The 16,353-nt window shown below is 36.2% G+C and overlaps 2 protein-coding genes across 3 annotated transcripts in view; one reads left to right on the top strand and one right to left on the bottom strand.

Annotated features, from left to right (window-relative positions):
• rpe65a (retinoid isomerohydrolase RPE65 a) overlaps positions 1–5,916 on the top strand; it is an 8,297-nt gene extending 2,381 nt beyond the window's left edge. Inside the window, exons 2-15 of the mRNA XM_024273457.2 lie at positions 420–637; positions 780–862; positions 957–1,107; positions 1,194–1,301; positions 1,372–1,513; positions 1,603–1,750; positions 3,042–3,123; positions 3,194–3,326; positions 4,300–4,439; positions 4,517–4,646; positions 4,716–4,830; positions 4,913–5,007; positions 5,087–5,198; positions 5,682–5,916. Coding sequence (XP_024129225.1) covers positions 627–637; positions 780–862; positions 957–1,107; positions 1,194–1,301; positions 1,372–1,513; positions 1,603–1,750; positions 3,042–3,123; positions 3,194–3,326; positions 4,300–4,439; positions 4,517–4,646; positions 4,716–4,830; positions 4,913–5,007; positions 5,087–5,198; positions 5,682–5,827 — 1,596 coding nt within the window. The 5' untranslated portion in view covers positions 420–626 and the 3' untranslated portion in view covers positions 5,828–5,916. The remainder of the gene's footprint in view (positions 1–419; positions 638–779; positions 863–956; positions 1,108–1,193; positions 1,302–1,371; positions 1,514–1,602; positions 1,751–3,041; positions 3,124–3,193; positions 3,327–4,299; positions 4,440–4,516; positions 4,647–4,715; positions 4,831–4,912; positions 5,008–5,086; positions 5,199–5,681) is intronic.
• Positions 5,917–7,399: 1,483 nt separating this feature from the next.
• On the bottom strand, positions 7,400–13,664 carry LOC112147228 (RING finger protein 11). 2 transcript variants are annotated; one of them, XM_024273456.2, is made up of 3 exons: positions 13,018–13,664; positions 11,200–11,363; positions 7,400–9,034 (listed from the first exon to the last, which is right to left on the bottom strand). In XM_024273456.2, exons 1-3 carry the CDS (start codon positions 13,138–13,140, stop codon positions 8,863–8,865), a joined length of 459 nt encoding a protein of 152 aa, XP_024129224.1. In that variant the 5' UTR covers positions 13,141–13,664; the 3' UTR covers positions 7,400–8,862. The 2 variants fall into 2 exon arrangements, with proteins under 2 accessions (XP_024129224.1, XP_024129223.1); XM_024273455.2 differs by having other exon boundaries at positions 7,415–9,034; positions 11,200–11,369; positions 13,018–13,646.
• Positions 13,665–16,353: the final 2,689 nt, after the last annotated feature.

Here is a 16,353-nt window from a genome sequence, read left to right as displayed (position 1 = left end):
ACGTAGAAACACGTGAGTTTTAAGGTATTTAGAGTTGAAAAGAAACAAGCCAGATTTAATTAAATTAGAACTACATGTGGAGGAATATTTTAAACATACAAATTTAACTGCAAAGGATCAGTGCTGTTGTTTTTAACAGTATACTATCATTACATTTTTAAAGCAAATATTAAATCAACTAATATGAATATGATTATAATTTGAGTCCAGGCTAAACAACTTTTTTATGCTCAACAAGCACCTCTAATTCATGTTTGTGTTTTATTTAGTGCTGAAATAGTTTAGGGTGTTATGCAGCATAATCATATATTAGCCCAAACAACTAAAATAGGAAAAAAAATATCACATGCACTGTTGCAAAATTTGATCACGCATTGTTTTCTGCATTACATATTCTCCTTTTGTAAATCCGGCTTCAGAGGGGCAGCCACTGAGATATTCTGCGGAGGGCACAAAGGCATTCTTGTTCACGCTTGAACATGATTGGCCGTGAAAAAGATTTACGAAGCAGCACCGCCAGTGTGACGAAGGGCCGCATGAATAAATATCCCAAATCCCTTCAAGATCAGAGGTTTTCTTGTCAGTAGTTTCTCTTGGATTGTGGGCTTCCAGAACAATAAAGAAACATGGTCAGCAGGTGAGTAAAATAAAGACACAAGAAAAGCTTTTACATGTTTTTATGTATTGAGATTATTACATTTTAAAGGATCTGAACAACTATTACTTAAATTCAGAGATTCAAAATAGAATTAATATGTATGTTTACATTTTATTTAAAGATTTGAACATCCAGCTGGCAGCTACAAGAAGATTTTTGAGACTTGTGAGGAGCTTGCTGAACCTCTGCCAACAACCGTCACAGGTATTTTTATCAGAACTCCACCCTCAAATCTTAAAAAGATTTTCTCTTGTTGCATTTTTATTGTGATTTTTTGTGATTTGTGTTTGTTCTGCAGGCAGGATCCCTTCATTTCTGAGAGGAAGTCTTCTCCGTTTGGGACCTGGACTTTTTGAAGTTGGAGACGAGCCCTTCTACCACCTCTTCGATGGCCAGGCCTTTATGCATAAATTTGACTTCAAGAATGGCCAGGTCACCTACTTCAACAAGTAAGACTGTGGACTGGAAACCCTTTTTTTTGCTATTTTTAGAATAACTTTTGAATTATTGTTGTTATTTTGTCAATTCTTTTCAGATTTGTCCGGACAGACGCATACGTGCGAGCCATCACAGAGAAACGTGTGGTGATCACTGAGTTTGGGACATTCGCTTACCCAGATCCATGTAAAAACATCTTCTCCAGGTGACATACAAATGTCCATCTTTAGTAAGTTATGGCATGTTTGGTTTGCTTCACTGAAATTCTCTTGCAGGTTCTTCTCGTATTTTAAGGGCGTTGAAGTCACAGACAACTGTTTGGTGAACGTCTATCCAATCGGAGAGGATTTCTATGCTGTCACGGAAACCAACTACATCACTAAAGTGAACACAGACACCCTGGAGACACTGAAGAAGGTATACAAAGTAAAAAAAGTCTGAAAATGGATCGTAGTGTTTACGTTTATCTCTATTCAGGAAGGTGACAGCTTTTGTTATCTGTGCAGGTTGACATGTGCAACTTTGTCAACATTAATGGGATAACAGCTCACCCTCACATCGAGGCGGATGGCACGGTGTACAACATCGGAAACTGCATGGGGAAAGGGGCCACACTGGCCTACAACATTGTCAAGATACCTCCCACTCAGAAAGGTTTGGATTCAGGCTGCTTTCACTGTCTGACTGGAATATTTTACGCATTTAATTGAAATTACAATATATACATGGTATATATATATATATATGATGTATATATGTATATATTATATATATATGCTGTATATATATGTATATGATATATATGAGATATATATATATATATATATATATATATATATATATATATATATATATATATATATATATATATATATATATATATATATGATGTATATATGTATATAGTAAATATATATATGATATATACATACATCTATATATATGGTGAATGGCGTATACTTGTATAGTATATACAGCATGGTATATATTTGTATATATACTATACACACATATATATATAATATCAATTTCAAATCATATAGTTTCCCTCACAGATTTGAGAAATAATGATGCAAACCAGATTTATAAAGGCACAAATGCAAAATTTTTACTTTAACTCTTTAACACCTGAGGTGTTAAACACAAAATCTATAACTTTTCAACCGTTAACAAAGCGGCATGGTGATAGACAAAACAAGGCTGTGACATCACCAATAGAAAACGCCTTTCCTCTGGTTCAGACAAAATGAAGTTGAAAATTAGTCGCCATTTTTTCGCGGTACGGATATTCCTTGATTTAAGTCATTTTGGAACAAGATGATGTTAGTAAGCAGTTATTGGTCCAAAAATCTGTCAAACGCTTTAAACGGTTGAAACAAGGTCCAATGGGGGACCACATGCTCTTATTGAAGCATCTGATTGGTCAGTTTGTAACTTGAATACCTTGCGAAAAAAAAAAAAATCATGAAATAAAAATTATGTTTAGCAAGAACACGTTAAAAAGAGGTACCAGACCAAGAATGGTTATTCTGACAAACAGAATGACTGAGAAATAGCTGATTTTTGGCTTTCTAGGACCATCCCCTCCCCCCTTGCGTTCCTATTTGGAATGGGAGGGGGGAGGGGATTATCAGTCCTCTTCGCTCTGGTAACGCTTAAACACAAAATCTTTAACATACTGTAACTTTTCAGCTGTTAACACGATCAATGTAATTCCAGTAGATTCTCGACGAGCCGCTTTTCTCCTTCAGAATCTACTGGAATTACATTGATTGTATTAACGGTTGAAAAGTTATAGTAAATCAAAGAATATAAACACTGGAGCTTCGGTGTTAAAGGGTTAAATATATTTTTTACAAGACAAAATGCATAGCTGAGCCTCTAATAAGCAATGCTGTATTTATAGCAGATATTTTAAACACTAAAAGCTACTTTTTTTTCCCAGATAAGTCTGATCCCATTGAGAAATCCAAAGTGGTGGTGCAGTTCCCTAGCGCTGAGCGGTTCAAGCCTTCGTATGTGCATAGGTGAGTTATTCACGATTTATCTGCATATAAATAAAAAATAACTCAATTTTCCTTTTCTCGATATTTTCAGTTTCGGTATGTCAGAGAACTATTTCGTCTTTGTGGAAACTCCTGTGAAAATCAACCTGCTGAAGTTTCTGAGCGCCTGGAGCATCCGAGGCTCCAACTACATGGACTGCTTTGAGTCCAATGAGGCCCAAGGAGTAAGTCATTGGATGCTCTAATTCACGTGTCAAAGTCAAGGCCCAGGGGCCGGATCCGGCCCTCCGAGTTATTCTATCTATCCCTCTAGATAATTTTATTTTATTGTTATTAATGGTGGGCTGCACGGTGGCGCAGTGGTTAGCGCTCTTGCCTCACAGCGAGAAGGCCCCGGTTCGACTCCCGGCTGGGACCCTTCTGTGTGGAGTTTGCATGTTCTCCCCGTGCATGCGTGGGTTTTCACAGGGGACTCTGGCTTCTTCCCACCATCCAAAAACATGCTTCAAAGGTTAATTGGTGACTCTAAATTGCCCCTAGGTGTGAATGTGAGAGTGTACGTGTGTGATTGAGGCCCTGCGACAGACTGGCGACCTGTCCAGGGTGTACCTCGCCTCCGCCCTTCAGTAGCCGGGTTAGGCTCCGGCACCCCCGCGACCCCAAAAGGGACAGAGCGGTCAGAAAAATGGATGGTTATTAATGGCCTCTTGCGCTCATTTCTAATTTGCATTTACTAAGATTTTTAGGCTATTTTGGAGTTTAGCTAATATTTCAGCTACATGCTAGTTTTTTTTAACGTTTTTTAGGCTAATTCGGCATTTAGCTAATATTTAGCTGGCTATCAGCTTCAGCGTTTTCAGCCATATCAGCTTCAGCGTTTTTAGCTATCAATTTCAGGATCTTCAGCTATCAGCGCTAGCATCTTCAGTGGCAAATTCAGCTTACAGCATTCACACTAGCATTGTCGCAGGTAATGCTTTATATACATTTCATAATTTTGTTAAAAAGTTACGGTTTTAAAGTTTTAAAAAGTCATTTTTCGAGTGTTCAATAAATGTTTATGTTGTTTGGCCAGCGACCTAAGGTGATTTTTGGATTTTGGCTCCTTCTGTGATTGAATTTGACACCCCTGGTCTAATTAGCTCTTCACTCTGAATTAATTTCATGAAATATTTTTCTTTCATTCACCCTACACAGACTAATTTCCACATTGCCAAGAAATCCCCTGGTGAGTACATCGATCTCAAGTTCAAAGGAGCAGCAATCGGCATGTTCCACCACATCAACACCTATGAGGATGATGGATTTCTGGTTGTGGACCTGTGTGCCTGGAAAGGGTAACTGATTGGTTGCTGCGCTTCATATTGATTGAAATGTAAACTTTTAAGGTCAAATCCCTATTTCTTCTGTGCAGTTTTGAGTTTGTTTACAACTACCTGTGGCTGGCCAACCTGAGAGCCAACTGGGAGGAAGTAAAGAAGGCCGCCATGATGGCCCCGCAGCCGGAGGTGCGCAGATACGTCATTCCCCTGGACGTCCACAAGGTGAGAATTTTTTTCATCCTTTCCTTTGCGTGAATCCTTGCGGTGCTTGATTTGCTGTTTTACTTTTAGGAGGAGCAGGGAAAAAATCTGGTCAGTCTGCCTTACACCACGGCTACTGCAACGATGCACTCTGACGGGATGGTGTGGCTGGAGCCCGAGGTGCTGTTTTCTGGACCTCGACAAGGTGCCCCAAAACACTCAGTTTTTGCTAAAGCTGTGAGTGTCTTTATTGTATCAGTCCAACCATTAATTTCCTTTTTTTGCAGCTTTCGAGTTTCCTCAGATTGACTACAAAAGACACGGAGGAAAGAACTACACCTACGCCTATGCTCTGGGTCTGAACCATTTTATCCCAGACAGGGTAAATGATAAACCACCTGCATTTTACTTTGATGAAACAAGAAAATATTTGATTATTTATTGTTAAATCAATTTTTCAGATCTGCAAACTGAATGTGAAGACCAAAGAGACCTGGGTGTGGCAGGAGCCTGACTCCTATCCCTCTGAGCCCCTGTTTGTGCAGAATCCCGATGGTGTGGATGAGGACGACGGTAATTTATTGGCACTTTAACTTAAAACAGGGGTGTCAAACAGATGCTTCAATCCAGTCCAGCCATGAAGCAAAAATAAATAAAAAAATTAACAAACGTTGAAAAAAACAAACAAAAAACAAGTTTCTACCCCATATCTGTGGCCAGTTACTGTAAGAAAGACTGCAATGCACAATTCCGCCACTAGAGGGAGCAATAGAAAACACAGGACCAGCATGACAAGAGTTTAAGAAATAATTATAATTAAAAAAATCTAATAATAAGTGATTTGGCTACTAGGTTGGTTGAGGCATTTTTGTCCAACAAAACAAAAACAAATCTACAGAAAACAATTTGACTTTAGATTATTTGCTGGTCCGTCCCACTTGAGATCAGATGGGTTGAATGTGACCCCCCGAAACAAAAAGAGTTTGACAATCCTGACTTAAACTGTGATCTTCGCTGCTAAATCTGAGGGATTATTTGTTATTGTTGTTTTCGCAGGAATTCTGCTTACTATAGTGGCAGCTCCCGGAGCCCAGAAACCCGCTTACCTCCTCATCCTTAACGCCAAGGATCTGTCGGAGGTTGCCAGAGCAGAGGTGGATTATTCCATTCCCGTCACCTTCCATGGGATGTACAAACCCTGAAGATCCGGTCAAGTTCTAAGCAATGCAAACGAGTGTTGGAACAAAAAAATAAAGATGATAAAAGAAAATAAACATATTCTGGAGAGAAACGAATTGAATGCTGTCTTTTACCCTTTAAAAAAAGTCCTCTAGTTTGTATTAGATACTGTTTTTAACCAACAAAATAAAAGCTTTTCAATTTTAAGACAAAGCTTTCAGAGTTCCCACTAAAAGACACATATTTTAAAGAATTATATTAAAAAAAGAAGATGTTGACAAGCTGTTAATATTCACCTTTAGCCTTTAAAGACGTAGAATTCAGTAATTATGAAGTAATTTCCAGTTTGAATCTTGGAAAACTTTGTAGGCTCTTTGAAGGATTGTGTCAGAAACTGTAAAAAAGTTCATTTCTTTCCACGTTTTGAGGTTTACTGTCAGGCAGCACAGAAACTGGATTCATAATAACTGAACAAACCTTTTTCCGAGGGGAAAGATAAATGCTGACAGTGGAGTGCTATTGTATGGATGTGGCTCAAGAGGGATTAGGACCTTTACACACATGCGAGAAAAAAATGAGGATTTCAGAAAGCATTTCATTAGTGAATAACAAACTATAATTTTTAATAAGCACTTTGATAATCTGGAAAAAAGTTTAATTAATGCAGCACTGCTCTTTAAAAGCTATATGCGTTATGATTAGGGCTAGGTATCGCCAATAATTTCCAGAATCGACTCGATTCTTTCGATCCTCTCAGTTCAATTTGGAGTTACACATTTGCTTAGAAACACATTAATAATCTATATATATGTTTTGAAGATATTCTATGTTTTGAAGATATTCATATTTATCTGATACAGTACAAATACTGTAAAAAGTATAAGTGAAATAATGAGATTGTTAAAAACTTATGTGGATTCTCAAATGGATAAGCTCCAACATTGTTCTGCTTCTCATGGAGGGCGTTTCAGTTTGACCACTAGGTGGCGATCATGCCTTAGCATTACACTTTATTCCAGAAGAAAAAAGTAAGCAAAAAAAACAGTCTTTTAGACCATAAATGGGAAAATTTAAAAAATATTTCCTTAAGAGTTTGGAAAATTTATGACTGTAAGTTAATAAAGTTGCTCATTTTGTCAGCAATGAACGTTTAGATCAACCGAGTGTTAGCATTAGCCGTCCTATGGGAAATCCCATTCTTCGTTAGCATCAAGCTAGTAGACTTTATGGCTTTATGCGGCAGATCGAGCTTTTTTTTTATTTGATTAACTTGGCCCTTATTATGATATACTTTCTAACCCTTGTAATGATGTAAAAAAATAAAATAGATTAAATCTTAATGATTTAAGTGATTTAAAAAAAATGTTAACCACTTAAATCATTTAAACAGTTAAAGTTTGCTTCTTTTGACAGCAAACTAGAAAAGCGTTGGGTCACTGCCTGCATCTATAAAACATACAAGTTGTGACCTAAAATTACATTTTCAACAATTTTATGACTTAAACGTCAAAATCTTCAAGTTCGGTCTATAAATACTTTTGAAATAATGAAACGATTCTTCAGCTGTTTTGTGTAAGTGATGGAAAGAAACTGTATGGAAGAAAACAACATTTATTTTTATTGTTTATGTGATGGTTTAGCCTTCCAAAATAAAACACACATACAAGAAATATTAATGTTTAAGAGAAACTCAAACTGGGAAAGCACAAAAAAAAGTTTTTTTTTTTTTTTTACTGTTACACCATCAAAGAAATCTTTCACAACTGGGACAGAGGTTTGCACAACTCAATACCAGTGTTTTAGAAATCCAGTTAACAAACCAAACGCGAAATGAACACAAACATAACACAAAATATCACAACAAAAACACAAATCAAAGGGAATGGTTGTAACTACTGCTACAGCTGAATTCATTTCTATTAACTAATAAAAAGACCATTTCTATGTTTAAATTTAAAATGGCAAAAACTAAATAAACATCTAAACGAAGAAAAAAATGTGTCCAGGCATTTGTGATTACCACCCGTTTATTTACTGCTACATTATTATATGTACCCCGTTTACGTGACACCTTTGACATATTTGCTTCAGAGACGTCCTGGCGTCATGCTGAGCAAGCCTCTGTCCCGCTCACCTGAAAATATCTAAAATCAAAAATTCACACACACAGGATCACAAACAACAGAAAATGAATCATCAACTGCAATGTGATCAGTGACTACCAGCTTGGAAAAACACTCCATCAACAAAGTAACGTTTGCATCTCAGGAGGAAAAAGGAATGAAGTCTTTATAGTGCAAGGTTATAAGGTATATATATTAATATATTGTTTTACATAATGTCCTCTAAGTAAAGTGCAATTGTATCTGTAGAAGAGTTGTGCAAGCATGTTTAATGTCTGACGGACCGACCTGCCCATGCACAAATGAGCCCTTTATCAGATCATCTACATGAAACATTCATGTAACTTTTTCCCTTCAGCTCAAAAAAAAGGAATATGCTGTGACAGCCGTGATGCTACATAATTATACGCTATAGGATAATTATGTAGACTGTGATATTAGTAAATCCTGCCTCAATGAGGAATAGAAAGGCTCATAGAATTCCAAACAGGAGCCTTGCATTCCCACTAATGAATAGGGCCATTTTGAAGACGGAGCGCGATTAGCAGATTCAAAAGCTTTGCTAACTGCGTACACAGTAAAATTCAATCATAATCCAACAGCAACACCCTTCAGGTACGGCCGTGTTGACGTGTTAAACTACTTAAATCCATTTTCCCCATCAGGTGGAATTAAGCTTTGGAGAAATCCCACTGAGGCCAGCTCAAGTGGGAACTCGTTCACACAAATCCGACATGCTCACAGGTTGTGGTCACGCCGACGCCGCGTGACCCACACATCTGTCCGTGTTTGGAGAACAGTTTGACCTGGGATCGGGAAAAACCAAAAGAATCAGTGGGTGAGCTTGGAAATATTCAAACTGAAAGACATTTTTCTGCAGCCCTCCTATTTCTTCAGCTAGGGGTGATTGATCCTGTGGGACAGGTGGGGTTCAATCAGTTGGTCTCATAGGTGGATAGAAGGGCAGCATCCACGGGCTCCATGCAGGAGGGGCAAGTGAAGGACCTCATCAGCCAGTCGTCTATGCAGTCCATGTGGTAGATGTGCATACACGGCAGGAATCGGATGGGGTCTCCATAAACAAAGTCCAGCATACAGATCACACATCTGAAAAAAAAAAAAGATTCAGGATCATAATTCTATAGCAAACGTGTCAAAGTCGAAGGCCCGGGGGCCGGATCTGGCCCTCCGGGTAATCCTATTTGGCCCTCTAAATCATTTTCTTTTTTGGCTAATTTAGGCTTTTTTTAAGCTATTTTGGAGTTCAGCTAATTCAGCTACATGCTAGCTGTTTTGGCTAATCTAAGCTTTTTCAGCTCTTAGGGGTAATTTGAAGTTTAGCTAACATTTCAGCTACATGCTAGCTGTTTTGGCTAATCTAGGCTATATCTGAGTTTTTTAGACTATTTTGGAGTTTAGCTTATATTTTAGCTACAGCTATTTTGGCTAATTTAGGCTTTTTCAGTTTTTTAGGCTATTCTGAAGTTTAGCTATTTTTTCAGCTATATACTAGCTGTTTTGGCTAATTTAGTTTTTTTTTCACTTTTTAAGGCTATTTTGGAATTTAGCTGATATTTTCGATACAGCTATTATGACTAATTTAGGGTTTTTTAGTTTTTGCAACGTTTTGAAGTTCAGTTAATATTTCAGCTACATGCTAGCTGTTTTGGCTAATCTAGGCTTTTCTTTTTTAGTTTTTTAAGCTATTTTGGAGTTTCACTAATTCAGCTACATGCTAGCTATTTTGGCTAATTTAGGCTTTTTCAGTTTTTTAGGCTAATCTGAAGTCTAGCTATTTTTTCAGCTACATACTAGCTGTTTGGCTAGTTTAGTTTTTTCAGTTTAAGGCTATTTTGGAGTTTAGCTGATATTTTAGATACAGCTATTATGGCTAATTTAGGCTTTTTTAGTTTTTGCAACGTTTTAAAGTTTAGTTAATATTTCAGCTACATGCTAGCTGTTTTGGCCAATCTAGGCTTTTCTTTTTTAGTTTTTTAAGCTATTTTGGAGTTTCGCTAATTCAGCTACATGCTAGCTGTTTTGGCTAATCTAGGCTATATCTGAGTTTTTTTTAGACTATTTTGGAGTTTAGCTTATATTTTAGCTACAGCTATTTTGGCTAATTTAGGCTTTTTTTCAGTTTTTTAGGCTATTCTGAAGTTTAGCTATTTTTTTCAGTTACATAGTAGCTGTTTTGGCTAATTTAGGTTTTTTTCACTTTTTAAGGCTATTTTGGAATTCAGCTGTTTTTTAGATACAGCTATTATGACTAATTTAGGCTTTTTTAGTTTTTGCAACGTTTTGAAGTTTAGCTAATATTTCAGCTACATGCTAGCTGTTTTGGCTAATCTAGGCTGTTTTCCCCATTTTTTTAGACTATTTTGGAGTTCAGCTAAATATTCTCTCCTTAGAACATAAAATAAATTTTTGGCATTTAAACATTTTTTAAATCAACACAAATTACAAAAGATTTTCTGCCAGATGGATTTGAGTATAAAATATATAAAGTTATTTATTTGTCATTGTTATTGGTACAATGACATTAAAAAATATTTATTAGTAAAACATTCATAGATTAAAACGATAATTTGCTACAATAACATTTATGAGTAGATAAATACATAAAAGTGCATCGATTGGTGACTAAAAACAGTAAATAATCCTTTATATATTGGTAGATAAAAAGTGAGTCAGTCATTAAAAAACCAAGATATATAATAAATGTGCAAAAATTGTATTAAAAAAAAAAAAAAGTAAACACTGCAACAACCAATGCAGCAAATCTATTAAATCAAATTTTCTTCAAAGTAATTGTTGTATTTATTTCCCCAAAAAACTTAATTCCTGAAGACTCTACCTTTGCTCAGGTTATGTATAATACCACATATTTGAAAAATGTCTTTCAATACAATTACAAATGAGTCTAATTTAAAATTAAGAAAAAATATTAAACTGTGAATCAGACTGCAGATTTGTGAGGTTTGTGAGGAGGAATTATTTTTGATTCAGTTCTGATGTTGTTTGGGAAACACAAAAAACTTGCAGCTTAATCTTTGTGTGACATTGACAAAAATATATGAAAAGTATCTTTTTTAACCACCTTATAACCTGAGCAAACAAACATTAAGATTGACCTCAGTCCAGTCCAGTGTACAAATCTGTTTTTTATTCAGTGGATATTAATTATTATTAGCCAAGAAGGCTGATAACTGATATTTGGAGCCAATATTCAGCAAAATAAAAGTATAAACCAATGAAATGGGTTTGCTTACTCTCTTATTTTCTTCTCTGAGCCGTCTTGTCCTCCATCATAAACCCCCTTAGGGAGGTGCTGGATGAGGCCAATGCGCTGAGCTATGCGGATCTGCTCCTCCTCTGTGAGCTGGGTGGCCAGACGAGCTTGACTGGGCGTAGGATGGTATGTCGGCATGTGTGCCTGCTCCTACAAGGAAACAAAACACTTCTGATTAACTCCGTCAACAGAAGGCGGTCTGAATGAAATGAGTACCGAGGAAAAAAAATCACGTCAACATTTTTAGATTATTTGAGACAGAAAATATGAATGAAATTTAAAATTAAACATTGATCAAGCAAAGTAATTGAAATAAAGGATTGAAAGCTCTCATTAATTATCTCAAGTAAAAAAATTAGTAATTTATTTAACCGTCACTCTTTTGGTGTGTTTAATTCCTCTGCATTTTAGTTATTGCTGTTTAGTCTGGGAGAAATTGTACTAAACCCACACAAACCTTTTGTTTCTATCACAAATAACAGAAATTTTGATTAGGTAGCTAGGTATTTTGGCTAATTTAGGATCTTTTCAGTTTTTTAAGGTTTTTTGGAGTTTAGCTAATATTTTAGCTACATGCTAGTAGTTATTTTGTCTAATTTTGGCTTTTTAGGCTAATTTGGAGCTTAGCTAATGTTTGAGCTACATGCTAGCTATTTTGGCTAATTAATGATTTTTTAGGCTATCTTGGAGTTTATCTAATTTTTCAGCTACATGCTAGCTATTTTGGCTAATTAAGGATTTTTTGTTTATTTAGGCTATGTTGGAGTTTATCTAATATTTTAGCAACATGCTAGCTGTTTTGGCTAATTTTGACTTTATCTGTTCTTTAGGCTAATTTGGAGTTGAGCTAATGTTTCAGCAACATGCTAGCTATTTTGGCTAATTAAGGATATTTTCAGTTTTTTAGGCTATTTTGGAGTTTAATATTTTAGCTACATGCTAGCTGTTTCGGCTAATTGTTTTCAGCTATCAATTTTAGCATCTTCAGCTATCAGCACTAGCATCTTCAGCAGCCAAATTCAGCTTACAGCATTCACACTTTTTTTTTCAAAATATTGCTCCAATGTTTTATTTTTTAAAAATAAAAAAGGCAATGAAAAAAAAGTGATAAATACTGAGACTTTCAAACAAGTCATAGCTTATTTGTGCCACCACATTGCGAACAAAAATGACAGTTTTGATATCAGAATGTCCTAAATTGAACAGACAATATTCAGTTTAAAAAAAAAAAACTTTCAAAATTACAAATAAATATACTGTTTGCTTTCAACATTACAGCATTCACACTGCCATTATCATAGGTAATACTTTACATCTATTGTTTAGTTAGTTGACATGTGTGCTTCACAAAGTTTTCACATGACCAGATTAGTCGACTAATTAAAATAATCGTTTGTGGCAGCACTAGTCGATAGTTTTCTTGGAAGAGAAAAAATTACAATTTTAAAGTTCAAGATGCTTGCATATAATGCAACACAACGCTCAAACAAATATTTATTTTGGAGATTACCCAAGAGACTAAAATGGGTTAGTGAGAGATGGAAAGGTACATTTTGGAAAATATTACTGTTGTTGTTTTGTGCTTAAGCTGAAGGAACACAGTGCATATGAATATTTTCCTTCTACTGCTCCTATTGTTTAAAGCCTAAAAGAAGAGTTAATGACATATACATTATTTTTCCTTTTCTTTTATTTAGTTGTGGCACAAACAATAAATAAGTACATGAGATGTGCAGGCAGTCTTTGCACACAAACTCTTTGCAAACTTTTATTTTGAAATGCGTCAGCAGTCTCTCACCTGGTAAGGTGGAGGGGGCTCCAGGTCCGGATCCATGCCGTCACCGAAACTCGCCCGGTCGGACTGGGAATCGTGCAGCAGAGAAATATCATCCGATGTGGGAGACTTCAGACAGTTGCCCATATCTTCACCTCCACCGTCCTTCCCCGACCGATGTAGCAAAGCAGACCAAAACTGCAGCGAAAGAAGTTGCTCTCGTTTGCTAATGTTAGTTTGTCAACTAACTCGCTCTCTTTAATATAAAAATACGCAACTGACACGGTTTTTCTAAAATGTGAAACACATAAAAAATGTGTCAACACTAGCTTCGCGTCATGGTCACGCGGCTCTTCACCTGAAAAATAAAACAAAGAACTCCTCTTGCTAACATCTGTTAGCACCCTGGCTAACTACTTTGTTTTAATGAGCAGCTGAGCGACTTCTTCGATTATATAAAGTCCGTTCATTTGAAAAGGTTCAAATTTTACACACGCTGTAAGCGTAAAGTGTCAGTCAGAAAGTTAAAGTGAACTGTCTGACCGAAAAATCTAACGAATACCACAGAATTTGAACTTCGTGAGTGACAAACAATTTGCTTCCTAGCTAGCTTCTCTTTCTTCTTCTTCTCGTGGTCGTAATTTGGGTTGATTTACCAGCATGGCGGCACGATAGCACCACCAACTGGCAGGAAGTGGAACAGTCCACGTGGGAAATGGTTGAAGGGGCATATTTTTTCTAGACTTGGGCTCTGCAAATATATACCAGATCAAATATACCACATGTGGTATAGTTTAAGAAAAATGCAAACTATTTTTTGTAGTTTTAGTTTGTTTGTTTTAGTTAATAAAGCCTGATCATTTATGTTTAGATATTTAACACAACGGTAAGTGAGCAAAATGATTGTAAAATTTATTGTCAGAGGGATTTATTCCTACAATAAGCCTAAAGCACATATAGATTTTAAAAAATTGGATTATACACCAGTGTTATGTTTATAATCAATAGTAAAAGGAGATACATATGGTCTATGCTTCTAACATATATTAATTAATTTATTAAGTAATCTGTCCATTAATTTATTTATTTTATATGGTCTATGCCTCATATATTATATATTCATGTGATGAATACAATACAATTCATGTTACTTAATTCATGTTTACAGAATAACAACAAAGGATTCACAAAAATGACAATTTGAGGACACCTTTATTTGTATGTACAGTTATAGTACACATGGAAATCCACAAAGTAGTTGCATTCCTGAAATTTATGATACAAATGTTCATGTTTTTGGTTAAGTGAAGTTCACAGATTTGGCCTAATACGTTAGGCAAGTAAAACAAACAAAACTTATTTCTATTTTTATAAGAGTCTCTTTGCCCCTCAAGCTCATTAGCTAATTTAGTTCTTTTTTTCAAGCCAAAAAAAAAAAAAAAGTTACAAACAGCATATTTTTTTCTGTACATTATTAGCAAATCATACAGTAAAGAGGATTTTTGAAGCAAAATGTGTCATAGCAGGCCTGCAGTTTTTCTACAGTCACAATAGTTCATACAATATTTATGATTAATAGAAAAAAAATCAATTTTGGATAAACAGAAAAAAAGTATTGCAATTCAGAAAATTAAAAGATTGATGTTTTTAAACTGGAATGAGTCTATTAATCTGGTTTAATTTTCAAAGGTCTGAGATTTGGTGAAAACTTTAACACAAGTTAGCATTTTACTTTATTATTCTATAGCTAAATCCAGATCTCACAACCTTTTGTGTCAAAAAAGATCAATCTGTTCCCCAACCGTTCATTCACACGGTAGAAAATCCAGCATCACAAAGTATTGACATTGTCTGGTTAAAAGTTTAGATTTCCTTGTCCTGATGGCTTGTTGTGTTGATCCAGTTTGAATGAACTCAATGGTGAGATGATTCCAGTCTATTTACAAAAGCAACTATTTTTTTTTAAAGAAAATGTAGTTACATATTCACACACCTCACAGATTGATAGTTTTTAAAGGGTAACCAAACCCTAAATCAGCTTTTTTTGGCTGTTGACATCTATGAATTGAGCTTTAAAAGTGCTGTCTGTTCGTTATTGCCCAATTTTTTGATAAATTAAAATAAACTTGTTTAATTCTTGAAAATATGAGAAGGGTGTACCTGCAGGCCCGGAGACCCAGTGGCGTTCTCAGGACCGCATTCTCAGGACTGCATTCTCAGACCCCTGGCTTTTTTAACACAGCGCCCCTACTGGTTGGAGGACTAACGATGTTCTCAGGACCGCATTCTCAGACACCTGGCTTTTTTAACACAGCGCCTCTACTGGTTGGAGGACTAACAACGTTCTCAGGACCGCATTCTCAGACACCTGGCTTTTTTAACACAGCGCCTCTACTGGTTGGAGGACTAACAACGTTCTCAGGACCACATTCTCAGACCCCTGGCTTTTTTAACATAGCGCCCCTACTGGCTGGAGGACTAACAGCATCCTCAGGACGATTTCAGGACTTGTTTTTTGAGACAGCGCCTCCTTGCTGCTGGGTGCCGTTTATCGTTTTTTTTTTTTTTAATTTTACTAATGGTGAGAACTGGGTTTCATTCACTCTCAACTTTGATTATGACTGAATATTTCCAATGTTTTTCTTACTTGTATCTAACTACTGATAGAGAGTTGAGTGGTGTTTTCTAAGATTTATCTGATAAATTATCTAGTTGCTTATGTTGTAACAGTGCTTCGAACATATTTTTACTCTTACTACTCACGTGTGCAATGTGCCTCATAAAGTCTTCAGAAAGTAACAAAACAAACTCCAAAGAGTAGGGGCGCTGTGTTAAAAAAGCCTGGATCCTGAGGATGTGGTCCTGAGAATGGGGTCCTGATAACGCTGCCGGGTCTCCAGGCCTGCAGGTTTATACTACTGGAAAATATTGTCAAAAACTGTTTGTGTGCTGCCCCCTACAGGTTGAACCGAGGTATTACAGTTGAATTTTTTGATTGGTCAAACCATGTAAGTTTCAGAAGTCTGAGGTCATGATCTGCAGCTCCAGTAATGATAACAGTCCAGCTCTCAAGCCCCGCCCCTCAGACTGGATTTTTAAATTTTGGCTGTGGGTGGAGTCAGCCTCCAACTTCCCTGTTTGGTTACCCTTTAAAGCAGTATGACTCATTTGAAAACATCTTCCAAAACACAAACGGCATAATGTAGATTTTTCATTTGATCTGCATCCGGCGACTAGTAGACAATTATTATCACAGTTTAAAATCAAGTTTGAATCAGGAAATTGATTATATTGATTGTCAGAGTTCTGTGTGAATCGGCATCTACAGTTTCAGGAACTGTTGGTCGTCATTGCTTTGCG

This window comes from Oryzias melastigma, linkage group LG17, assembly GCF_002922805.2.
Source record: "Oryzias melastigma strain HK-1 linkage group LG17, ASM292280v2, whole genome shotgun sequence".
In the NCBI taxonomy this organism is placed as follows: Eukaryota; Metazoa; Chordata; class Actinopteri; order Beloniformes; family Adrianichthyidae; genus Oryzias; species Oryzias melastigma.
The sequence above is the reverse complement of the archived record's forward strand: the minus strand, read 5'-3'. Positions and strand labels throughout refer to the sequence as shown.